Here is a 27,170-nt window from a genome sequence, read left to right as displayed (position 1 = left end):
AATTTAAATTAAAATGCTATTGGATGGAAAATTAGATATTACCTACCTAACGTAGGTAGGTATGTATTACAAAAGACTACAAAGACATGTGTTAATGATTATTTATAGTTATTTCATAACAAAAAAAAAAACTAAACCACTTTCCATTAAAAAAAGTATCATCAAAATCTGTTCAGCCGGTCGAAAGTTCTGAGGTAAAAAACCCAAAAAAATAGGTACATACGAAATGAGAACCTCCTGCTTTTTTGAAGTCGATATAATATGTACTTAGATACATTCATTATTTGTACATTCATTTTTTGTCATATTTATTGCACTGATAATTCTCGAATCTCGACATCAATGAAACATTTTTAGATAAAAGGAAAACATTCCAAGCTTACGTGCATACAAACCTTAACATCACGTGGAATTAAGGTACCCTCACAAATTTATGTGAGAAATTATTTGAAATCGTAATTTGTACCGGGAAAGCGTCTTCAGGCTTTATTTACATTCTTGGCATGTGCACGAGCGGTATTCGTTAAAGCGCAAACTGTAACAGCCTTATGTCACTTGAACCACGCAATTTGACGTAATTAGAAATTACATGTACGAAACACGAAACTGAACTAGCAAGTACATCGTTGTTTATTCATTGTAATCGATGAACCGGCTGGCGTTGCGTAATATACTGTGGTTTTTCAAACATGATCAATGACTAATGAGCCAAGCAGTGGTTAACACCTTATCTGAAGGTAACAAGGATGTTTTATAGTCCAAAATAAATAAATGTTAATTACATAAGTAATAAGTCGTGAAAAAGAAAGCATCATGAGTTATTATTGCGGATCAATGACTATGACCACAGACATATTATGTACCTAGTAGTACATATTTGTTTTTCCAGAAATAAGGAAGTATGTATGTAACGAAAGGGGAATTCGTTTGGATTATTCGTTATATCAATGGGAAAGTACACATCGCATATTTTATTGTGTAGGTACCTACTCTTTAAAATCCATAAAATCCATTTCGGTTCTAGAGTTTGTCAAGGATTTATCAGTAAATGTACCAAGAAGTTTACTATCAATACCTTGGCTTGAATCACTGCAGTTTAGAGCTTTACTCTTATTGAGTAAGAATCATGCTCCTCTCAGTAGATATATTTACACAAATCTCAGCAGTAAGCTAGTAAGTCCTATTTTGCAAGCCATTCGCACGAGCACGCTGTATTTCGAATATTTGCTTAATTAGACATCACTCATTTACATACATGGTAATATACACATACTCCCCGAATATTAAGTGCAGCTTGCATACATACACATACATTTAATTCATTAGCTATGAATATGTGTCCATGATTAACGGCAAACATTACCGCTGGGAACATTAAAATATTAAATTATAATACAAAGGTAGGTCCAATGATGCAGCAATAATTTTCAAGGACCAGAAGATGTTTGTCAATTGCGTTTGGTCTTTCATTACGAAAGTATTGATATTGACATTCAAAATATAAAGTGGAATACCAATTAATGGCTATTTTAATTCTAAAGTTAGCCAATTGGATTTTGGTCCGAGGCCCGTATTATCACTATTAGATAGAGGTCAGGCATAGAGCCTTTTATAGAAAATTTAAAACTGAGTAGTCAAGTAAGTTTTTAACACAAAACTATGTAATACAACATCAAAACAAGTGGATACTTTATGATATAAAAAATACGTTTCAAATTAAGATCCTCCTCTGTTATGTTAATGTCGCTTAATGAAAGCTTTTATGCTAATTAATCCAAAAACAGTATTGTATTTGTTTTGTAGGCGCTAGTGTCAAAGTTTAAATTGTCAAAAATATTCACTCGATTACACAAACATATTGTTTCTTGAGGTATTTTTATAAATTCACAATACAAAGGCCGGTCATTGCTACCCATGGAAAAAAGACTTGATTGTAATTTATCAGTGTGATGAATAAGATAATAGCCATCTTCGTGCATTCAAGGGACTGCGGAATGCACACAAAAACGTCGATCGAATATGCATTACCGGAACAGATGAGTATATAATTTTCGTAGTGTTGACGAATTCGTCTAGAATTCCTTGAACCCTATTGCTTTCTGTGCGTTACGTGTGATCCACCCTACCACAACTATTGCAGTCTATAAAAGAATACTTTACCTCTACGATGACATCTGTGTGTTAGTGCCTGCAGCAGTGTAGTGTTGTGTACCTATCTACTTACCACTAAGGTATATCATCAATTATATTCGTTCGTTTGCGGTGATTTCTTGTTGTAGTTTAAAAAATAGTAGGTAATTGGCGGTTTAAAATTTGCAGACCTCGCTATCGGATTTATTTAATTTATTCAAATTAGACTCAAATTAGTTGTGAGTTTATTTCTAAGTAGATGCAGTTTTAGATAACAATTTAAATAAAATAAAATTATGCTTAATAAAGGATTGCATTTAACCTTCAATGACATAAATATAAATTGCTTTGGGTTATTTAAATAATAGCAAACATTTTTTTTATATTAATTATTATAAGTTTAATAGGTTACAGGTTCCAAAGCAAACCTATATTTTTTTAAGACATTGTTGAGTGACAATTTTGTTTGTTATCAAAATAAAAGCATTAGAACAGAAATTGAACTTTCAAAATCAAATTCATAAAATACCTAAATAAAATTGGAAAATATTTCTATATTTCATGCGCCAATAAACTTGAAGAAAAAATCAATTGTATTGGCACTTAGTGAGTACCATTACTAAGTAGACGTAGCGCAACAAGATCGCGGTCGAGATGGTGAACGAAAACCAAATAGAAAGGTCTCAATTTCCGACGGAATGCTTCCTTGCATCGTTCTCTTTTTGCAGAAATTTCTTACCGAAAATTTTTCTATTTTCACCTGCATCGGGAAATGGAAACGAAGTTTTGTGTCGGAGGTTGATTTTAGTATTTCAATAATTTTAAACTTCTTGCGGTTTTATTGGAATTTAACTTATTTTAAATTATGTTTGGATATGATCTCAATAAGTATTACTTTAGTACAGTTTTACATAGACATAGACGTACATTTACAGTGTAATTACGAAATATCATGACGACTCTGTTGGGAATTGCTAGGTCAAGGATAAGCTGGTAGCAAATAAGGATTATATACTTTTCGAAGTGACGAACAAACCCTGGAGGTTATTAATGCTTGCTAACCTTGTACTTCTAAACACTGATGTTCACACTCGATACAAACTATTATGATAGTGTCACAATCACAACGCACGCATTGACGTCACCGTCGGTTATTGGTACCAGAGTAAAATAAAAGATTGCATAGATTTAGGACCTTGTATCTTAATGCGTTTTAATCGAGGTTAATTATGATCATTCCGTTTAATGAATTTGCATGCAAAGGATTGTTCGCAATGTCTATAACAATGGATTTTAATCACACGTTTTTCTGATCGCTTGAATAAATGACAATAAGTAGGCTCGGATATGTGATAGATAATTTCTGTTTATTTAAAGCAAAAAACCGGAAACATGCAGCCCACCACAATCATCGTTCTGGCTTGCCTCGTGGCAGTAGTAGCTGCTAACACTAAGTATGAATACCCCGTCGAAGACTCCCTCAATATGCCAGCAGATCAAGTCTACGAAAGCATTAACGACACACCAGTACATGAAAGGAGTTCCAGAACAAAGAGAGGATTACTTCTTTTGAAGAAAAAACTACTGTTGGGTATGTAGTTTACTAAAATGTTGCGGATATTATTTACGTTATAATTTTCCATTATACATATTCACTTACATACGAAAACATCGAGAACATAATTATCAATTAGGGATGCTGGCCACAATTTTAAAATATTTACTTAATTTTAAAACGTAGGATCACGTACATTTCAAAATAAAGGAAAATTCAGACATTTGATTATTTAATATGAAAAATATATAATTCTGAAATAAAACATTACCGACATTAAATCTATGAAAAAATTCTTAATTTTAATATTCGCTATGGTAATGGTCGAATCATCCCGACACACAACTAGGTACCTTGGAAATTTTGCAATCAATCGATTCCTTTGATGAAGGCACAGACACGCTTATATCACATTCAGATTTATTAATTAAAAAAAATACTGTTCTATTTATAAAGCAGATAAAGCATTAGGTACTATAATGATTAATAACAAAAGTCTCGCAACCCTGTTATTGCAACATTTTAACATTTACCTATTTATAACCGTAAATCTGAAACGAACATTTGATTTAAACAGTAATACGATTCATATAAAAAAAAAAACTATTAATAATTTATATTATGATGACGCAATCCTTATATATATAATAATATATAAGTTCCCATAAATAAAATACCTACGCCCAAGGCGAGCAGCGAAATGACTATAAATTGGCAAAATTATGTTTATCGGCTGAACGCTTTTAATGATATTGATGTTAATTTTCTATTAAATTACGTTGATAGAGAACTTATTATAAATTAATCATTATCTTTACTTAAAACCTAGAAGGAAATCAATAATTATATATATAATCTATATTGAAATTGCTTTTGCTTTTCCAAAGGTTGAACTGTACATGCTTATGTACATGTATCTAAGAATACTTTTCAAGTCCTTTATATTTTTTTTCAAATATGAGTGGTTTTAATTTAGTTTTGTACCTTGCAGGAGCTCTCGGTCTGAAAGCAGCGAAGGTGGGCGCTGTCGGTGCTGGCGTCGCGGCGATCGCGCTAAAGAAACAGTCAGTACATCATCCGCGACAGACATATATTCACGGGTACTAACTTACTAACATTCCATTTACATTACTCTCTTATTAAATGATCATTTAACAATTTTATTAAATATAAGTATTATGCATTTCATAAGTCAGCTTTAACTTATTTCGTATTTGCTTTTAATCAACTGCGATTGTCCGCATTGCAGCCACGGACCCGCGGTCGTCGAAGTTCATAGGTAAGTGCTAATATTGGCGTCATATTACTATAGCTTGTATATATCGCTACCACATAGTTTAATTAATAATTTTGGTGGATACCTAACTATCTCTATCAATGTTGGTGATTGGTAATGAATTGTGATTGCACTTTGAGTGGGTGCACAAATTAAGTACGAATATGCTATTTCACTGAACACATTTATGTTACTCATTACAAGATAATTCTCTTATCCTATTCGATTTTTGTTATCTGGATGATTTATTTTCAAGTAATGAATAGCGATTAAACTCATCACATAGTGTCACATATCTCTGTGGGTTTTTAAAGCACAATGGCTACTTTTTGTTTTGTTTTAACACAAGCACACCTTGGCAAAACAGCTAGCTGCGATTGTATTTCTATGCCATTGTATAATTAAACGAATTTAAATTTAATTATTTATATGGTAATTGGCGTGATGGGTGAAACGATTGCCACATGTTTTCATCATGTAATAATTTTAACCTATTGACATAATAGTCACCTTGATAAATCTTCTACGACCCTGGTCGATACTTGCCTCGTCATGATTTTTTTTCATATTCGCTTATTTGGTGAAATATTAGAAAGTTCTACATTTTTTGTTCTGTATTATACGTTGAGGGTATTAATACGACAGTCATTTATGGCCTTTAAATGTTTGTTTTTAAGAAGATCACATATTAACATTTTTTTGTGTTATTTATATTTAACTTAATCATAAAAATAAACCTTCAACTCATTTCCATCTAATGCACCAATCAGCATGACTCTTTATTTAAACTTTTAATTTGTAGATATGTGAGTCATTCATAGGTTCTTAGTATTAATTATCATAAAGAGAATTTATAGACTACATAACTTGTATTATATAGGCACTTGCATGCAAAATTGTGAGCATAATATAGGGAAATTCATAACCTGTCCGTCATGTACCTACGTGCGTTCGTAATCGCATGTATAATAATTATTACGAAATTGAATGCTCACACGTATTTCATCTTTAGATATAATTGTACAAATAGGTTGGTTGACTAATTTCGCATGCTTCTTCTACTAAGTTCAAAATTAGTCAATTAACGAGCCTCTTATTTGTCCAACAAACATTGCGTCCATTGACTGGTGTCTGGTCTTACATAATCCGAGACCCATCTGTGAACTATGAATAATAATTAGATTGAAATTATACCCATTTTGAATCATAATGTACGAATATGGTAAAACCCGTATTTGATGGTTTATGAGGAATGCGGATCCCAAACAAAATATATTATTCTTTCCTAAATATTTTTCATACCGTACAGAGTGTGTAGAGGACTAATGTTTTATTTTATTTTTTACAGCTGGTCGGGTTAACCGCGTTTCGAGTTTTCTTATATAGTACAGAATGTGCTACAGAAAATGAAGACATCGCGTGTGGATCCAGAAATTTAATTTAAGAGCATAAACCAAGGGGTATTTTAGTTTATCTTTAGTGTTATTTAGGTGTATACCTGTTAATGAATATAGTTTAAAACTGTTACCATCAAGATGTAAATACTGCCATACGTAGAATGTAGAAGTAAATGAATATTATAAAATTAAAATACGAATGCAAGAATACTTTTAATCGATGCTAGTGCTCCTACGTATGGACGATTTTATAATATTCTTTCTTTTCATTTTCTCTAACGTTATACAATCAAGAGATTCAATTAATGTTGTTCGTTATTTGTTATAATATTTATAACAAATTGAGACTCAAGTTAATGTTAGGGTGCTGTTTGTTAATAAAACTATAAACTAATTATTTCTTTTGTTTTATTTTTTTCATCTTTTAAATTTTTTTTTCTCTTATGACGCGGCGAAATGTAGATTTACATCAAACCATAGAGCTAGAGCTAGAGCAAGAACATTCTTTCGTAATCTTTTAGTGTAAACGAAAACTCGTTTTCAGTGTTGTTCAGTATTAGAACATTGCATAGAATCTTTTCGAACGCACTAGAACAACGAAAGAATGCTCAACGTCTGTTTACACAAAAGAATTTGACATAGTCGGGTTACAATGAGCATTCGCTCGTTTGATGAAAATGAATCGTTAGGTGTAACATTAAAGTTTTTATTACAGTTTTATGTTTCTTACCAATATTAAGTAGAATTATATTTTTCTAACCTTAAATCAATCTGTCTTGTACACTATACCTAAGCTATAAAATTTTTAGCATCGTATAAAAAGGCGTAATAAAAGTCAGTGACAGTTCATAGAAGCGACTTTTGTGGCTTCTGTAGCAGCGAACATCTTTTCATATATTGTGTAAAAATCTTTAAGTAAACCATAATACAGTATACCTAAAACATAACTTTTGTGTGCCGCAAAATATTTCACAACAGATAAACTTTTCTAGTAATGATAAATATATATTTTTTATTTAAAAACAAATTAGGTACTGGCCTTTTCCGAGGTCTTTCGCTATCTATCGATACGTACCTATACATTATTTAACTAGGTTTCCGCCAACAGCTTCGTTCGCATAGTCAAAGAAAAACCCACATAGTTCCCGGGAACGCGGAACCAAACAAAAATTCTAAAAACTATATTTTTATATATATAAATCTCGTGTCACAATGTTTGTCCTCAATGGACTCCTAAACCACTTAACCGATTATAATAAAATTCGCACACCATGTGCAGTTCGATCCAACTTGAGAGATAGGATAGAGAAAGCGGGCGAAGCCGCGGGCGGTAAGCTAGTATTTTTATATTTTTGATTTCGATATCGATAGTAGTTAGCAGCACACTGCACAAGTATACTTTAAAAAAAATATTCAATTAAAAGTTTTGGCTTTGTATAGATCATATGAATTTAATAAATTGTTACATTTTTAATCCCATTAAAAAGCAGTGGCCGTTTTTAAAATTCGCTATGAGTCGGCAAGTTTTGAGAGTGAGATCATCTTGGGATCTCCAAAAACTGAACGGGTTGCATGTAATTAATAATACTTATTACTTACTGTTTCTAAATATTTTAGAAATAATTTATCATTTTGTTATCTTTACAATTACAGTTATGAAATAAAAAACGGAAGGTCAGATTTTTCTTCTTATTCATAGGATTATGTGCTTATAATATTATTATGTCTTTCAGTATAGTTTGTAAATTGCAAAAAGTAACAAAAAGAGCAAAGTAGTTTTTTTTAATCAACGATTATATCTGTTCCTATCCTCCAAAATAGACATTATGAATACATACTATGACTCTACAAAAGACTTTGCAAAATTCTAATAAGATTAAAAATAATGCATAATTGTTTTATTCATAACTTATTTTTCCGAAATATTTACTCGTTAAAATGTAAAAATATAGCTAAATGTAGCTTGGTTCAGAAGCAGGGAAACAGAGCCGGTATATATCCTGATGGTAAGCGACCATCGCTGCCTGTGAACATTTGCAGAGGTAATAATATCTGCAAATGTGTTGCCAACGCATTTGGATAACAGATATAAAAAACTTGTTACAACGCGGTCTTAAATAATCGCGGTCTAAAATAGAATACACCCATACGCTTCACGTCGGAAAATAATAGACGACGCGGGTAAAACATTGGACTATAAGGGTTAGGAAAAGGGTTATGCACCTCCGGCTTTAGTACTCAGCAAACGAAATACAGTTGCATCTACCACAGAGAATATATATAATACTATACCAGTACATCTACTATTTCTCGAAAACTAGTCTCATCACATCACATAAATTAATCCTAGAAATATGATATCCAATGATACCTAACCTACGAAAAATGTTACATTAAACGCTCCCATACAATTTATTTCCCATACATTTTGTATTCATAGCAGATTTTCGAATTGACATCCTCATTGTGCAATACAATGAGGAGGTGTATTTACAGTTTCTAAATGAACTTCCCTTCATATTGGCGAAGTAATTAAAGCAGAAAACCAAAAAGAGAAAGAAAAAGTTTAAAATCTTTTCATATTATAAATGTACATGTATATTTATATATGTATGGGAGGGTTTCAAGTTAATTTTTTCTCGTTTTATTTAAAAAAAATTATTATGGCCATTTTACTCATTAGGTTAAGTACTTTCGATATCAGTTTAAAGTTTTTTTGATATCTCTAATAGTTACGGAGTAATCGCCCGTGCACATTTAACGATTACACCCTGTATATATATATCTATATATTTTATATCTATAATATGAAAACATCAAAACGAATGTTACGTGGTTCAGAAATTATCATAGCGTGGCACTTCATGCGTAAAACTATATGAATTTTGTCTATAACTGAAGAATAGTGTTATAATACGACGATGGTTATAACAGTTATCGTCTGTTACGACTTGTTATATGTCATAATATAATTAAGGTAATTTTTAACCTCGCACATTTTAGATTAAGAGTTTATAACAGTCCATCGTAACATGAACCTTGTTGCTGAGGCAGGTCATTCACTCTTGTCTGATCGTGATAAATAGCTAATCGTAAACGTAAACTTGAACTTAATGTTATTTATGGAGGTGCGAATTACAGAAAGAAATTATGCAAATATTACTACATGGCCGCTATACCCGTAATGTCAATGCTATAAAAATTATCAAGGATGTTTATTGAAACAAACAAAAAACCAATGGTTATGCCCAATGAAATGAAAAGTAATTAAACGAGTATGGTAGCGTCATGAACATTGAAGTAATGTTTTAACACCGCCTTAACAATATAAAGCTCGTATAAAAATGCGGAAATGGTCCGCTGAGCCGTAATTGTTTTCGCATTGAAATTAAAAGTTTCATTAACTTTGCAGTGTCGACGGCGGCGAATTATGTTTTTTGACTATTGATGAGTTTTATAATGTCTTTTATGTAAACGAGGCGTTATGTGGATTATAAAGTGATTAAATAGCAGTTACTTTCATTAACGTGTAATCAATGAATTAATTGGAATTAAACATCTCTATTCCGAGATGTACTAGTGACACATGACCAATGTCCATGCACTGAAACAAGGTTTTTTTTGTATTAAGAGTAATTATACTACAAATAACACTCTCACAGAAAGATAAGTTTGTGGAAGAACAGATAATATAATTGATACTGATGATACCTAGTAGGTTGTACTTTCAAATTAATAAAAGCTCTCCAGGACGATGCATATAATTTCATATTTAATATAGGATTATCCTTCCATCTCATGTAAATGGTTGGTATTAAACTGTACTAAATAAAGAAAACTGAAGCATGATTATAAAATTGAGTCATTATATTATTATTCGTCATTACCAACTGCTTCCATCCTTGTTAAAGAACGGTTACTTTCTGAAATGAATACTGCACGTTTTAAAATTAATATAATTTAATTTAATTTCCATAAAGGGATATCCGTTTATATACACTTTTATAATTTAACGCGTTATATGTGCATATTACGTCAAATTTCTCTTAAATTGGTTGCTTTATATACAATATACATTATCATCTCTAATTTGTTGAAAGGCAAACCTAGATAAGCAAAATCAAAGTCTTCTGACTAGATTATTCATTTTCCATAATTTTTTTCTTGTCTGTTTTGCGGCCTGGAGGCTTTTTTTAATTCTAAAATCTCAGTAAATTAAAAATAACTGCATGCGAAAAGAAAGCAACTGACATTGAAATTCTGCTATAACATTGTGTACATAATTACGACGTCATTATGTAACGTTGTATAACAAGTTTAATATACAATCAATGCCAAAAATCAAGAAACTGATACATGGACACTGTTTTCGAGTTGACCTTATTATGTATTTATACATTAAAAATGAAATGTTAACGATCATGTCTCGGGATGCGTGACAGCTTTCATGGGACTCAATTTCGATATTGAACACTAATTATTTCATTAACTATAAATCCAGATCAATCACAAAACTTAATTATTATTTTGATGGATGTTTATTTATGGCAGAAAAGGCCTTGAAATTTGAATAGAGCTTCACAGACTAAGAACAAAAATACTTATATTTGTTTAAGTTTTCGACTTAAGTTAACAGTTTGGGGAGTCATGTAGCTTCTGGGTCCGATTCATGCTGGGTCGTTTTATTTAATTATAAAGTTTCTTGACAGTTGTTTGTTATTCGTTCAAATAATAATATACCTTACGCTTGACTTTTCCGCTTTGCTATTAAATTGAGTAATTTATTAACCCGTAATTTTATACTACGTACGTGGAATACAAAAAGCTCGTTCTGGACGGTTGACGCATCGTTTAAAGGAATGCAAGTGCATGGTGCCTCAGGACTTCCTGGTCATTACCAATAATGTTCTTATATGACATTAATTTGCAAGGCTTTCTCGAGATAACTATATATCTCCTTATGTTAACTAGCCGGTAATCACTTGAAGATGAATGACCAAGTGCATGAAAGACGACAAAATCAGTAACTCAATATATCTTGGTTATCCCAAATCTGTCAATGACGTCTCAATCTTCAGTGATCTGTTTTTAAAAATGGGATTTTACTGCGAACTATTTCGATAGTTAGCGCTGATACGATGTTGTTAAATGCACATTTGTCTAGATTCTAGAAGGACTTGGACAAGTTGAACTCTATAGACCGTTTATTTCTTGAAATACTCATTGTACTCTTTATCTTGTTCTGTATTACATAATAGAGATTGAGACTTTGATATAATTTAGTCATACTATTTCAAAAACACAGCTGATCCGTTAGGAGGTCAGGCTCTACGTACGTACTTAGTAGAAAAGTAGGTATTTACGTTTTTTAGGAGACAATACATTTTACAATTCATTGACTGATAATTAAATAGATCGAGGTTTAGGTCATCAAACACGTTTTGTAATACAAGTGAAATCAGATAGAAATTATTTAACGTAACCACAGTCTGAATACTCGTAGGTACATGAGTATTTTTATTTACTCGCCCCGGCTCAGGCCGGGACTTTCTTTTCTGAAAATTTTACCATTTTTAATAGTTATAATCGTAATCCAACCGCAGATGAATCCCATAAACCAAAAATAATAAAATAAATTCAGCCAGTCTTCAATTATAAGTGTAACGCACAATATCACTTTATTTTATAAGCGTATAAAAAACATATCATTAAGTATATTGTAATAGTTTTAGGTATAACTCTGTAAGGCAAGTTATTTTAAACAAATTAGCCAAAGTAAAAATATTGCGCTGTGAGATATTTGAAGTCGTTTTAATTTGAATATCTATAACTCGATGTTTAGCATAAATTTGAAAAAAATAGTATTTTTAAATTAAACGACAACCACAGAGATGCTTATGAGAAAAATATTGATATGCAAAATACATAACAATGAAACATATTTGTGGTTTTACTATTTGCGTGCTGTATTTATATATACAATAGGTTTCTATTGTTTTTATCATTTCTAAAAGGTAAATGAAAAATCCTAGTGGTTTCCATTCCACGTAACGTCCATTTGTGGACCAGTTTATTTATTATTTGCTGACAAACCGCCCTAACGCGTTACATTCGTGCGTGTTTTTGCGTGTTTATGTAAAGATGGTATCAATTTGAAGAAAATGTTCAGAATATTTTTATTATTTGTTATGTGTTCATTATTGATGATTGATTTCTAGATAATTTCAGTGATAACCTTTTTATTTTTTAATTATAAATTGTGTTTCTGTTTACAGAAACTTAAGTTAATTTTAATAAATTAAATTTAATTTGGATTTTTGTAGGCTTCTCGATCTTTTTTTTGTATTTATCAATTATTTGCAATACCAAAATCTTAGGGATAATCGTTCTTTAGGAGCGTCTACAGCTCATCATAGTTTTGTGAACTATGATCAGGCACAATCACGTTCAGTCAGACCTTTCAGGGTTAATCTTTGATCTATTTACACTATTAGGTATGTGCAGAAATTTTATAGGGACTTACCTTACTGAGTAAATGTTGAAACTGAATGTCGGCTAGTTGGTCCCATGGTAGAAGCTTAAGGTTATGGGTATTTTAAGGCGCGGCGGAAAATGAGTATGGATCATTGACATATCTCCGTGTCGTGTGTCCGGTCGACCTATAAAAACTACGTGTGTGGAACGCGTCGGGCAGTACACTTTTAAAGGTGCTAGTTTGTGACTGTATTTTAGCAACAAATTAAAAAGGTATGTCCATTAATATTTTCATAAATTAATTTTCAAAATAAGACAACAACTTTCAAACAAAACTTTTAACAATCCATTTAAGTTTCGCCTTTATAGAGGCTCGCAAAAAGATATCTAACTTTAATATTAATTGAGTTTAATCATAAAATATATTTACTTTTAGGCCTTGTTTAACATGGACAAAGTTTGATGTTTAGTCTAAAGTGTTTGAACTGTAATACAAATTTAGTCGCAATTTTGTAATTTCAATAAATTTGGGCTGATAAATTATTCGGGTATGTTATTATCATTGAGATTTAAGCTGAAAGTAGTACCTAAATTGAAGATTAAATCAATCTATTATAACGATTTTATATGTATCAATTTAACATTACATTGTACAGTGTGCAGTGTGTGGTTCTCCTGCAAGCGTAACCCAATTCGTGCCGCAACATACTCGAATCTCACCAGTAGATTTATTAATCAATCTATTCTATCTATATCCATTTATAAACTGTAATAGTTTTACAGAACCTGAAGTTTAGTTAGTACTCTATTTTTACAACGATACTCTATCGGTATAAGAATTTTACTATGGGTTTTTTTACAGATAACCATGAAGCTGAGTTTGGTGGTATTTTGTGTGCTTGTCGCATGCGGCGTGTGCTATGCCGTTGAGCAAGGACCTCTCATGAATGCTCTCCGGCCGGAGCAAGATGTTCAGGTGGCTGGTGTTGAACAGCCCAGGGACAAGAGAAGTTTGTTATTAGGTAATAATTATAACAGTTTTACTACTTGTATTTGACTTTATGTTTGCATTATTGATAGGAGTTATGAACAATTTAATTAGATCTGATAAAATAATTTAACAATTTATTGAAACTTTCTTATAAGGTTTGTAGTAAATGGCACGGATGAATCACAATGAACATTTTATTTGGCAATGTTAAAAATGTAATGTAAACATTAAAGTTTGACTTTCGACATTTATATGTGTACTTTAAAAATTATTATAATTACCATTTAAATGTACAAATTAGGTACTTTTCTTTCCTGACGTCTTAAATTTTGATATCACGATGTGTTAACTATTACTTAGCAAATAGATGATGGAATGCTAATACATGGTTATTGATTACCTCTTTGGTACCTATCGCTGCATGATTATATTATTATTATGCATTTGGGTATATAATTGATTTAATAACCTTTAAGTGGTAGATTAAAATTTTTAAGTATAATGTACAGGAACCAAATAAAGTTACATATTATTCGAAGGACCAGAATTAAATTATATGAATAATAAAAGACTCTAAATCAAAATCAAATAGGTACCTACCTACTGTTATATTACTTGAAACATAATACTCTCAATATATCATTTCATTTATATTCATCGATATAATTTGAATAATTTATATTATTATCAAATTGGGTTTCCCAGATAAGACATCTTTTAGGAGGGATAAATTAAAAATAATGATATTAAAGAGTATATGGATTATAAGATTCGAATTAAATCTTAATATATATATAAATCTCGTGTCACAATGTTTGTCCTCAATGGACTCATAAACCACTAAATCGATTATAATAAAATTCGCACACCATGTGCAGTTCGATCCAACTTGAGAGATCATCATCATCATCATCATCATCAGCCCATATACGTTCCCACTGCTGGGACACGGGCCTCCTATGAGGGTACAGGCCATATTCCACCACGCTGGCCAAGTGCGGGTTGGCGGATGACACATGTCGTCGAACTTTTTAATTCTTCGACATGTCGGTTTCCTCACGATGTTTTTCCTTCACCGTTCGAGCAGTGGTGATGTTACAACATGCGCAGATAAATTGAAAAATCAATTTATTTCCTGCGCGCTCGCCTGGTCTCGAACCACGGACTTATCGATTCGAAGTCCGAGGTCTCACCACTGAGCCACCACTGCTCTTCACTTCACTTCACTTGAGAGATAGGATAGTTTAAATCTCAAATCGTTGTAGAGAAAGCGGGCGAAGCCGCGGGCGGTAAGCTAGTTGTTATTTATGGATTAAAAATATTTCAATCGTGTTTTGATTTATTTCTTTTATCTTTATAGGCGGTGGTTTGATTGGAGCCGGTTTGGCAGCTGGTGCCGTCGGTCTCGGCGCTGGTATCATTGGAGCCAAGGTTGGCCTGGTTGGCGGTGCTCTCGCTGCCTCTGCTCTCCACGGCAGGAGCTACGGCGGATACTACGGCGGTTACGGACACGGAGGCTACGGTCATGGTTACGGATATCCCGTGTACACTAGCTACGGTCACGGATACGGCGGCTACGGTTACGGAGGCGGCTACGGATACGGTGGTGGCTATGGACACGGCGGATATGGTGGTTACTACAGGTGAGCATAAGTTGTATGACTGTATGTATTTGTATATTATCGAATACGAGCACTTTATGGGTGTAATTTGATACGAATTTAAATAGCGATGTGTGTATTGATAACTTGTTTCAGAAACAGGTTTTGAAATCTTAATTTTAAATTATTATTTCTTAACGTATGGTTAATTATAAAAAATGTATCACGCATTATGTAAATAAATAAGAACTAGAATTATCCTTTACATTCATAATTTAATAGGAGACAAAAAGTCCGTTTGAATAATAGGTACCCATTTTTTACTTAAATGAAGTACAAACATTATTACAGATAAATGATTTGAGAATCGTGATACAATTTAGAACTACTAAAAATTTTCATTATTTTGAAAACTTTCTGACCTGTCTGGTCTTTAATTGTTCCACGAACAAAATAATAATATAACTTTTAATCAAATTGCTTTGATTTTTTACATATAAACCTCAATTGTTTATAATATATTCAATTGTTTTTCTTCCAGGAGCTACTACCCCACTTCTTCATACATCGTGTCTGACCCCTGGTGCTAAAATGTTTAGTTCTTACGAATAATTGTAATGTGTGACTGATTCGTACAAATTTAATTTATAAGTACAAAAAAATAATAAAATATCTTTTGTTACGAAATTGTTTTATTAATAGCCGACTCTCTATGACAGTTGCGAAACTTTATTTTATTGGTGTTTTGTCATTATAGTAACGATCCATTTGACCTTTTAAATCCTTTTTTTCGTATATTAAAAAGTTGGATTTTCATTTTATGTTTGAGTAGAGATTGCTTCTTGTGTCAATATAATAATTTCCATTTTATTATAAAATAATATATTCTACGCATCTATCTTCTTTTCTTTAATATTAGCATTTTTATTATTAAAAGTAGACAGTTAATTAATGAAATTAAAATGTCAACATTTTTTATATTTTAATTTTGATTATAATGCAAATGCCTTTCGTGTATATTCTCAATGAAAATTCATATTGGAAATAGCGATAATTTTTTAGAGCCGAGTCAGTCGTGTATCAGGGCGGTACGGAACGTTTATACCAGTAAGGGTGTGTTCAGAATAGAATGACCATTTTATAATTATCTATACATATAATAAATCTGTAGAAGGGTCAATTCTGTACATTGAAAATATTGAAAAAATAAATAGCAGAGGGTGTTACTGGATCGATACCAAACCCAAATATGTGATTAAAAAATTTTTTGTCTGTCTGTCTGTCTGTATGTTCAGGCATCACGTGAAAACTAACGGTTCGATTTCGATGAAACTTGGTATAATTATACTTTATTATCCTGGGCATAAAATAGGATACTTTTTATCCCGGAAAAATACGTAGAAAAAAATAAATCTTAACTTTTCTTAATTTTTCCGCGCGGACGGAGTCGCGGGCGGAAGCTAGTTATTACTATAGATTGCGATATTTTCGAGTTTCAATGTAAATAAAGACAAGTAAATAAGGCTTTGTATAGAATTAGTTGAATAAAATAAAAATAAAATACATGGTGTATTTCATGTAATTTAATAAGGAATATAAAGAGTTTTTCTTAATAATCCTTACAAATAATAAATAATAAATAAATAAGGCGCATTGAGAGTAAAATTTCATGCTCACGTCCTGGCAATACCATCACGTCATGGAGTAAAGCGATGATTTTGGTATTTTTGAATCTTGCCAAAGAGGTTTCATTTCTGACACGTGTGATCGGCGCTTTTTTTAACGAATTTTAAATGACATAATATTATGTCCTGGGAAAAAACCCATTTTCGTTTAAGGTTGATCTAACGATAGATTCGAGGGGGATTTGAGTAAATATCTGCATATAATAATTTAAGAAATAAATATTGAAAATTTGTGTGAAAATAAAACGAAAGTATCTATGTGGATTTTAACTTTTAAATTATAATAATTCAAATAAGGCTTTTGAATAACAGCCTATTTGTATATAATGAATAATAATTTGTAAGCATAACATTAGAACGACATAAATTTAAAATAATGGACTAATTCGTTGACAAAAATAAAAAAATATGCCGTATTTTGATGTAACATGAAACTGGATTGATTAGGTAAGTAACGATCATTGAATAAAATTTAGATTTAGTATGTTGATAAACAAGGACTTTTATATTAAAAATAATCTCATTTATATGGATTATGGGTATTTGTAGGTATAGATGTTTATAAATATTAAGTTGTGATCAGTATTTTTTCGTCCTGTCACAATGAGTCCTTATTTCAATCCCCTACAATTTTTCGAATAATTTTTTTTTCGATATTTCTGCATTACAGTACAGTAGGGCTGCTTTTTTCTATTACGCACAGACACTCATCCTCTACTAAATTTTTAATGCATCTACATTAAATGAAGAGCTTCCCTCTTCTAATTACCTAAACGTTTTCAGGGATTGGTAGTGATCTATCCATGTGACGATCTATACTTCGCCAAAGAGAAAACAAAGGATACATTGTAATGTTTTGCATGTTCATTGTAAACACATCTTTATAGGCGTGAATAGTGCGGCTCTGGCGTCGAAACAGCGTTTAACAGAGATGGATGACATGGCCCAACGGCATCGCCCCTTTAATCTCGCTTACAAAAGAGATGTATGACTATGCTTCATCGCTTTCGAAAGCTTATCGGTAATTATTAAAGAACCATTTCAGTTGATTTCACCACGTCTTGCGGGCTTGATGATCGTATTACCTAGTTATAAATTTGAAAAACGGAGTATAAAAAGTCTTTAATGATCTTCGTTACGTCAAAAGTTAGGTTAGACAAAATATCAGCTCACACTTATATGTTTTTAAAATTGAATGCGCCTATGTATTTATTAATTATTTTGCGTTTTCGTAAAAGCTTTTACTTTGGCACAGATACGGATATTCACACAGTTTCAAAACGAATAATATAGCGAGAGTTAGAGCAAGAGTTTTGTTAAGGTTACTCACGTATAAACAATTATTATATTTGTCTTAATTTTACAGGGGATATTTTGAAACAACAAACGAAGTACTTTATTTGACTGACTAATGTAAATGTCATTTTATATTCATATTTTGTAAAGTTAATTTGATCGCACATAAAATATGAAGCTTGCAGCAAATAAACATAGTAGACAACAATAAAGCTTTGTGTGATAACGAAGTTGAGTTAAACGTTATTTATAATTCTGTTCGTGTGGAAAACTGCAGGCACAGCAAACAAAAGAGAATTCTTGTCCTTGTGATCCGATAGAGAGGATTTTCCCGTCGAGTCTACTTTACAGCTACTCTTTGGGTTCAACAAGAAAATTGTAAAAATTACGCGTTAGCAAGTTACATTTATGATTTTGTCTAAAATTTTTTACCATTCTATTTATAAGACATCACTAACACAGTTTTTGAAGGATCAGATTAAATTATATTAAAAATAATATTTTTTCATTAAAGCCTCAATAAGTGATATTTTATATAACCCATTTTAAGTCTTAAATTTTCAAAAATATAAATGCATATTTTGCATTGGTAATACAGGATATGTTTAGAAGTATCTTATTAAATATAAAATTTTGGAGATATAACATTGTCAAGTCCCGATATCATAGTTCTGGCTCTTCTTGGTGACCTTCGAAATCCTCAATTTCCATAAAGGTGGTGAAAGCTCAGTATCATATTCGTTTGCTCTTTTGCCCTCATTCTTTTCAAAAGTTCATTTTCTTATAGATTTATATTTACAGTAGCATTCATTACTTTGTCATAAGAAATCTTTGTATGTTAACCAGAAATATATACAAAAAAATGATATCAATCAAATTAAGATTTGAAGGCTCTTTATTCGACTGTTATAAAATAACCTGGAAAACAAATTGATTCGCGAATTAAGGTCACGAACCTATCCATGTTTAATAGCGGGCAAAACAAAAAGAGCCTGTAATGCCTTATTGTTTCATGAGCTTAAGATCTTTCTTTATGAGAGCGTTCGTTTTTGGCGGAACAACAAAGTGAAACGCGCAGACTGGCTCACAGATATCTCAATGAAGCAGATCTGTTAACGTAGGCAACAATGACAAAGATTTATTACAGTTCAATAATGACTGAGCGTCGTTATCTGGCAATATTGATCGGATAGATTAAGAGAAGCATTTCCTTCTGAAACGCTGTATGATTTTTAACTTTATTAATAATGCAACGCATAAATTATTCGCTTTAATTACTGCATATGAAATCGTGGGGTTATATTTAATATCGATTTCAACGGTATATTTTGCGCTTGTTTCGATAAAATTCATGTTTTAATTCAATTATGTTTTATATTATTTTTTGTTTTGAGTCAGACAGAATAAAAAATGAATGTCCCCAGTTTTTGTGAAGGATAGAGAAAAAGAGGAACATGGTTTCTTGTGTCCTACCGTTACATTTTAGCATCGAGTACACATTATGATCGATGTAACATTTATTATAAATACGATCAACGATTACGTCGTGCGTTCGACTTTTTCTATTAATTTTTTTTCATTTAAGAATAAAAATAGTTTGGAAAATCCAAAAGTGCACGCCTCATAATCTCATCCTTTACAATAAAATTGATTATTTATAAAGAGTACGTGACTATAAATATAAAAATGAAATAAAATAAAACATTTGGAAAAGTAAAGAAAGCGGTACCGTAATAATTGAGCTATTTTTCTTGTGGCCCCACCTAGATGTGAAACTGCGCAGGTTTAAGGGACTGACTACCAACTTATTTTTTTAAACCTTGGCTTATAGTATAAAGAATCGAGTTTATAATGGTGAATTTTGAGTACACTATAAAAAAAAAAAAAAAAAAAGTCGATATTTTTTTTGTTTATTTAATAACAATTAAACCACATCGAATCAGACCCTGAAAAATGAAAGGGTTCTATTCCTGAGCATACTCAAGCGTAAGAGAAAAAAAAAGACTCGATTAGTAAAGTATTTCGGTCGCTATCGTGTTAACAAGAAAAAGGATCCGCACATACAGACACACGGACGTCCAAGACAGAACTTTTTTAAACTGTTTTTTAACTAGTTTAAATAACAAAAATGACATCAAAAATATCATGAACGTTAAAAATAGTGTTTTTTCTTAATATGTGTGTGTATGTATTATCTTACAAGTGCAATGTATGATACATAAAGACATTTTAAGTTTGAAAAATCAGATGTTTTGCGCGAAGTGACAGTAGTACCCACCTCAACGCTTCGCTTATGAGGCGTGCAATAACAACTCTATAATGTACCTAATAACTTGACAAAACTACTAGTAATAATAATGAGCAAATATTAAAATTGGCTGCAAAATAACACAGTGCCACTTCAATTGTTAGAAATTGTAACTGTTTATTTTCTTGAAAAGTATCGCTGATAGAACTACAATGCGATATGTAATTTATTGTAACAAATGTACAAAACTCAAATAGATGATAGAGCATCTATTAGCAAACTGCTAAATCAAAATAAATCAGGTTACTCAGATTTATATAATATATCAATGTTTTAGACGAGATCCAAAGTTAAAAAAAAAAAAATATCCAACGACATTTTACTTAAAGTTTACTAGTAAACTAAAAATATGGAATTTTTATTTGGGCAACATTCGAAATGAATTACAATCAATTACAACGTACGCAAAATCTAATAAGGAAAGTGTCACTTTAAAAATTTACTGCTCACAAAATTAAATTTTAAGCGGCATGATTTTTAATAAAAGGTTCTAGCCAAAACAAAACGAAGAAAATTCATTTTTACTCTTCTTAATTACAGTTTTTGCCTGCTTCGATACCCGGGCTTAAACCTCGCGCAAGTTATGAAAAACTTCACTTCCATACCGGCGGCTCCATTTGCCAACATTTCTAAATAAATACTAGTGCTTTTAGTGGTATTTAATTTCGTCCTTCGCAATATTTTTATTAAGGTATATGTTGAAATGAATGTTATTTTAAGATCAAGTACAAAGGTGGGTAGGTACTTCTCAAAATGTAACATGAAATAGCAATTACGTAAGCAGACGCATAATCCAAGTTTAAAGTGCTTCACAATGCTCCAAAATTTAGTTGAATAAGATGGAGCTATTTTATACTTAGGAATATGTGAAACGAAAGTTTGAGTAATTATATTCACGATCCCACTACAAATATTTCTTATCGCATTACTCTATTTCAGGTTACATTAATTAAACTACCCGCAAAGGTTGAAAAACGTATTTGATTTGTCATTTAATAGTGAAATTGAGTGAAAAACTGAAAACCGAAATTGGCGAAACGCCGAATGAAATATTTCTATGTGGTTGTGGCACGAACTCTCGCAATTAGAATTTTCAAATCGAATTTCCCTGCGATACCTTCCAGCGTTGTTGTTTCCAAATTGCTTGTTAGGGGAGTGAGCCATTTAATTATAAAATACAGACATTTCTTAGATAATTCCTTCCACCGGTCCAAATTGCTTGTAAGCGATTTGTAAATGCCAAGATTTGAATAGGAAGTGATGAATCAAACATTTTCGAAGGTCAATACATTTTTATATTATCTAGTGATGAAGTAAAGTGAGAATATTGACACAGTTGGTACTTTAAAAATGAACATCGTTAAATGTACAGTGCAGTCATCAGCTAATTAAAAATATTTTTACCATTGTTTGAGGTTATTAGAAGCAAAGTATTATATAATTCGCGGTAACAATAGACGATTCATTAATAATGTTCTAAGTTTTCCGTGGAGTTGAGTACGAACTGCGGGAAGAACAGGAAACATTTCTCCTCTTAAATAGCCCCAGCGGTTTGTCCCCACAATTAAAATATCAAAGCTTCGACCTTAACGACATTTCTGTATTTTTTAAATGTGCCTCAATTTTGTAAATGTATGTCAAGGTGAAAATAATAATTAGAAATTATATTAAAAAGTTTAATTGTTATCAAACGCAAGCAACTGCACTCGTTGGCGGGAAAAGTTGTTAAAACAGTGTAGAATATCTTTTTTTAAAGCAAATATAATAAAAATCAGCATACAATGTAGATTGGTTCAAAATTAAATCTAGAAAATCTAATCCGATGAGATTGGGCGGTATAAATCTGTTTGACGCAAATATAAAATGAAAGGTTTACCCATCCGTTTCAAATCAACGGATTATGGAGTTTTCATAATAAACATTATTATTTCTCGCATTTCAAATTCTCTTCATGAATTGATAAGGAATAATTTAATTACATAATATCAAGATAATAAAAAAAAAGTTGGATTTACTTGTACGATGAAAAATTTCTAACTTAAACTCTATAACAACACGAAACAATAGATCAATCCTCTCTTTATTTAATTAAGTATTGAATGATCAAAATATTTTTTTCATTAAACACATAATCAAATACATGTCCTGTTAATTGAAACACATTTTGTTATTTGCTAGTGAGCTTATCTTTTCATAAAAAAATGATATTGAAAATAATTTTTTAAAAATAACTGCGTTAAAAACAACCGACTTCAAACTTTTACAAATACAGACAAAAATGCTTATAAAATAAAAACTACTGAGCCTATCCGAATAAAATTTTTATGGGACCAATTCGACACCGTCCCGCATCGAATAAAAAAAGAATCACGTAAATCGGTTCAGAAACCTCGGAGTAATCGGTGTACATACATAAAAAAAAAAAACATACCGGCCGAATTGATAACCTCCTCCTTTTTTTTGAAGTCGGTTAATAAAATTAAAGAAAAATTTGTATACTGAACGCACTAAATTTTTTCGGACGTAAAGAAATTTAAATATTTAAAACTTTCCCCCATAATGTTACACCTGGCTGTTTCTTCCTTATTAAGTTCATGTCATTTGTTAACCATCGTTCCTGAAAACGACTTAAAGTTTTCAATTCGTTACGTCATTTTTTAAAGGCTATACCTACAGTGTGATACATACTTATAAAATAGGCTTACTGATTTCTTAATATAATCTTTATTATTCTGTGTATTTGATGGACGATTTTTGGAAAACATGGGGCTTATTCTTTAAACGTTTTAATTGTAGAGTAGCGGTTTTATGTAAGGGGTGAATATTGTTTCTAAAAAACTACTAAGTTATAAATGCCGATAAATTTTATATAAAAATCACAAAATGTTGGGGCAGAAAAAAAAACCCACCGCTGATGTGTTATTGAAGCTCTACTTGGATGGCTTCAAGAAAATTCTTTGATGTCTCGGCAAACTAAAGCGAAGTGTTTTGCTCGATTTCAGTATGATTTAATTGAGTTGATTACACGGTTTTCGCGTAGTTTTTTATTTTAGAATTTATTTTTTCTGTTAATTTTATTTCTCAAAAACGATTAAATCGAAATTAGTGCCGATATTGGGAAATTATGCGCGTACAAAATTTCTCATGATTCATTTTTATTTATAGACAGTAATATAAATCCTTACTAAGGATATCAAAAGCAGGAAGCTGGCTTGATACTGATATTGAAATTATGTTCATAAAATTATTTCAAGCTACGTGTTACAACCAATAAAACAACTTTATTAACGATCGCGGTTACTTCTTCATGATTTTGTGGTGCAATATAATCAAAACCTTGTTTTGAAACTCCTCGATGGCAACCATAAAAACTTTTCAAATAAAACCAATGAGGACCCTTGTTTATGCGCATCGCCCCGCAGCCGCCCTTTCTTGTCCAAATTCTGCCTTACAGTTCTTTCAGTAATTTGCGGCTCTCTTACAAACTATTTTCTTTATTGGTTTGTCGCCGCGGTAACTTTTATAATGGTTCTTTATTTAAGGAAATTAAGGTGCTCCATTTTTCCGTCCTGACACAGGTGCGAAACAATGTCATCTTACTAACTTTGGGTCATTTGCAAAACATTTATACCTAATTTCAACGAGGAAAGAAGTTATGATTAAGCTATTTAAGTCATTTACATAAAATTTTATTTTGTAAAGAAAAATTCTGAAACAAGGAAAAATACTTCTCTTATGTTTTTGGAGAGGTAAATTGTTAATAAGAATTGCCTATTCAATAAACATTTAATTAACGAAAAACTTAAAATATCAAACCTTTAAAATATTTTATCCAAAATGTAGAGCGGAATTGGTTTAACAAACGATAACTTAGGCCTCGATTACCTCGTTTCTAGGAATTAAAGCGTTTATCGCTTAGATAAGCCCTTTGAAGCTTCATCTAGCAATATAAGCCGTGTTGAATATTCATATAATAGGCGAGTCATTACGGCACTTCTGCCATATTAATGTGTGAAGGCAAATTTACAACATGTAGTAATTTGTAAGCTCAATTCAGACTCTAAAGGCTCATCATAGTCGTGAATTTAGTTAGTATTTCGTATACTAACTAAATTCACGATTATGAGGAATTTTAGGAAAGTCCTGGATGATGTTAAATGTCATTTATTTGAGGAACGTGTTGGATGATAATATGATGTTAAAATGTCATTTATTTTTGAGTGGAAGAATGATGATACGTGATGTGTTTGTTAAATCCACATGATGATAGATATACACAAATTCCAAAAGGATGAAACAGTCGCGGTCAGCAAATAGGCCATTATTGTACGCAATCAATCATTCGCATGCATTAGTAAGGAGATATTTTATCGTTCAACAATGGAATAACACCGAACGAACAAAAGAGCGTCGCGCTATCGCTCCATCGAAACTGAGGCAGGATATAATAATTGATTGTTCATAAAACAAACATGCGATGTGGCATGCTATGATATATAGCCTCAATTCAAATTGTTTTTTTCAAATCTGCAATTTGTAGTACATTGATATTAAAAAAGTACACAAATGAGCATAATTTTATGCACCCATTAAGATAAGTTAAGTCCATCTTAGGTAATTGGTATAATTTAGTTATTTAAATTAATTTTATTGCATTACTTAACCTACACAAATTTTGCTTCTTAATAAGTTTATTTTTAGTCAGGCGGATTCAAAGATTAGTACGAAACGTAGACGTATCGAAAATTATGTTTCTGTATTTTTTTTACAAAGAATAGAAATAGATGAGTATCGAAAGCGGTTCAAAAGAAGTTTCACTGATAGCATAAATTTATATACAAACGATATTTATTAACGGTATTATAAATAGTGACTCTTATATATTATGTCTTCTTCAAGTATATTTTTATTTGCAATGATATGTGAATTTTGATAAGACAAGAATAAATGTTGAAGTTATCCTCGCCATTTTAGGGTTTATGGTAAGTGTTACGGTACGATAAGGAAACCGCTTCTTCAATGTACCTTTAAGGTTAAAAAATTATACGCTATTCTTCCTACTTTCATTTCAGGGATAGTTTGATATAATAAAGGTAAAATATACTTTGCGTAATAAGGGGAAGGAGCGGATGCAAGAATTTTAGTAGTATGTAAGAAAAGAGGTAGGCCTCAGGGGTGTGATAAGCGCGAGCCGCCTAAACGAGTTGAACGGTAAAAGTTCCTCGTTTTCTCTCCTTTATAACGAGATATATAACAAAGTTTAGCCGCATCCGGATCAGGAAGACCTAAGTATTAATACCCACGAAAATTCCTCAAATATTGAGAAAACTTATAAGTTTCTGCAGCAATATAGCCGGTAAGATTTAATAGATAAATCCGACGTTCAGACGATAAATTCGCGGAAACTTCTGAAGTGCGAAGATTGGCAAAAATTTCGTTTATGTTACCATCATTTTATTATTTTCAAAGTTTTTTGGTTATTGGTATTCCGGTTATGGAAAAGTGAATATGGGAGTTTGACGAAGGTTTTATTTTTTGTTCAGAGCTTATTTAAATTGCAAGAGCGCGCTGCTGAATTTTAAAGAAAGTGAACCTAAAATGAAAACTTAAAGTGAGCGAGTTGGAACTGTCTTAGAATATTGTTCATGTGCACCGCTGTAAGGAGGTCTGATACAAGCCATATGATGTCTCATTAAATTCATATGGCCAGTGCATAAGGTTTCAGTTTGGCAGGCGGTCGGTGAAGTTCGTATCAATGAGCTGAACGGGCAGGAAAAGTTGGCACATCAATATGCAGCGGCGCCTGGCTCACCGCCAAACTGCGATACGCCAATTGAATATTTTGGCCCTCAGGTCCTTTAGCGTATAGCCGAGATACAAAAGCTATGACACACTAAATGAATGATGTCCGTTCGGTTTGCAGTTAATTCCTTTAATTGGGTTTAATGGAAGTAGGAATGGAAAATTTGTGTGTGAAATTGGTTCAGTTTATTGTTTAGGTAGATTTCTTAACTTAGTACAAAAGCAAGTTTCTAAAAATTTGAACTTTAAAACGACAATAAATATAAGAATCTCAAACTATATTTTTCATCGATACACAATATATTTAGATAAAACAGACACTACCAATGTTCGTTAAACATCGTTCAATCTTAATAAATGTTAGCAAAGTAGGTATTGATTCAACACTCAACAATAGTTCGGCCAAGGATGACATGCTAAGTTCAGCTGATAACATAGTAGAGCGAGCATATAGCGACAATCCAATTCCGCAATACCTGTGCCTGCTAATCGTGTGAAACCTGGAATGTCTAATTACAATCTGCTGTCGTGTAAGCGCATACAATCGAAATTAGCGACAATACTACGTAACAATCCATTTACATTTGGACGACTCAATATAGGCTACGACTGAACTCAAAAATAATCTCAATGGGTATCCAACACTATCCAATAT

General features: G+C 31.7%; 2 protein-coding genes across 4 annotated transcripts; both read left to right on the top strand.

Moving 5' to 3' along the window:
- The first annotated feature begins 2,102 nt into the window (after nucleotides 1–2,102).
- Nucleotides 2,103–6,755, top strand: LOC123694888. 3 transcript variants are annotated; one of them, XM_045640502.1, is made up of 5 exons: nucleotides 2,103–2,231; nucleotides 3,508–3,721; nucleotides 4,677–4,749; nucleotides 4,935–4,964; nucleotides 6,310–6,755. In XM_045640502.1, exons 2-5 carry the CDS (start codon nucleotides 3,523–3,525, stop codon nucleotides 6,320–6,322), a joined length of 315 nt encoding a protein of 104 aa, XP_045496458.1. In that variant the 5' UTR covers nucleotides 2,103–2,231; nucleotides 3,508–3,522; the 3' UTR covers nucleotides 6,323–6,755. The 3 variants fall into 3 exon arrangements, with proteins under 3 accessions (XP_045496458.1, XP_045496452.1, XP_045496466.1); XM_045640496.1 differs by having other exon boundaries at nucleotides 4,677–4,785; XM_045640510.1 differs by lacking the exon at nucleotides 4,935–4,964 and having other exon boundaries at nucleotides 2,104–2,231.
- Nucleotides 6,756–13,006: 6,251 nt separating this feature from the next.
- LOC123694282 (acanthoscurrin-2-like) lies at nucleotides 13,007–16,106 on the top strand. The gene is made up of 4 exons (XM_045639675.1): nucleotides 13,007–13,105; nucleotides 13,695–13,854; nucleotides 15,184–15,466; nucleotides 15,966–16,106. The coding sequence occupies exons 2-4, from the start codon at nucleotides 13,701–13,703 to the stop codon at nucleotides 16,012–16,014; spliced, it is 486 nt and encodes a 161-aa protein (XP_045495631.1). The 5' UTR covers nucleotides 13,007–13,105; nucleotides 13,695–13,700; the 3' UTR covers nucleotides 16,015–16,106.
- The last annotated feature ends 11,064 nt before the right edge of the window (nucleotides 16,107–27,170 follow it).

The sequence above is a fragment of the Colias croceus genome, chromosome 1 (genome assembly GCF_905220415.1).
Source record: "Colias croceus chromosome 1, ilColCroc2.1".
Lineage (NCBI taxonomy): Eukaryota > Metazoa > Arthropoda > Insecta > Lepidoptera > Pieridae > Colias > Colias croceus.
Note: the sequence above shows the minus strand (reverse complement) of the source record. Positions and strands in the feature narration are given on the sequence as shown.

Coding starts and splice junctions, on each gene's coding strand:
- LOC123694888 (XM_045640496.1), top strand. CDS start 3,523: ATGCAGCCCACCACAATCATCGTTCTGGCTTGCCTCGTGGCAGTAGTA. Junction 3,722..4,676: donor GAAGAAAAAACTACTGTTGG/GTATGTAGTTTA, acceptor TGTACCTTGCAG/GAGCTCTCGGTCTGAAAGCA. Junction 4,786..4,934: donor CGACAGACATATATTCACGG/GTACTAACTTAC, acceptor TCCGCATTGCAG/CCACGGACCCGCGGTCGTCG.
- LOC123694282 (XM_045639675.1), top strand. CDS start 13,701: ATGAAGCTGAGTTTGGTGGTATTTTGTGTGCTTGTCGCATGCGGCGTG. Junction 13,855..15,183: donor CAAGAGAAGTTTGTTATTAG/GTAATAATTATA, acceptor TTATCTTTATAG/GCGGTGGTTTGATTGGAGCC. Junction 15,467..15,965: donor GGATATGGTGGTTACTACAG/GTGAGCATAAGT, acceptor TTTTTCTTCCAG/GAGCTACTACCCCACTTCTT.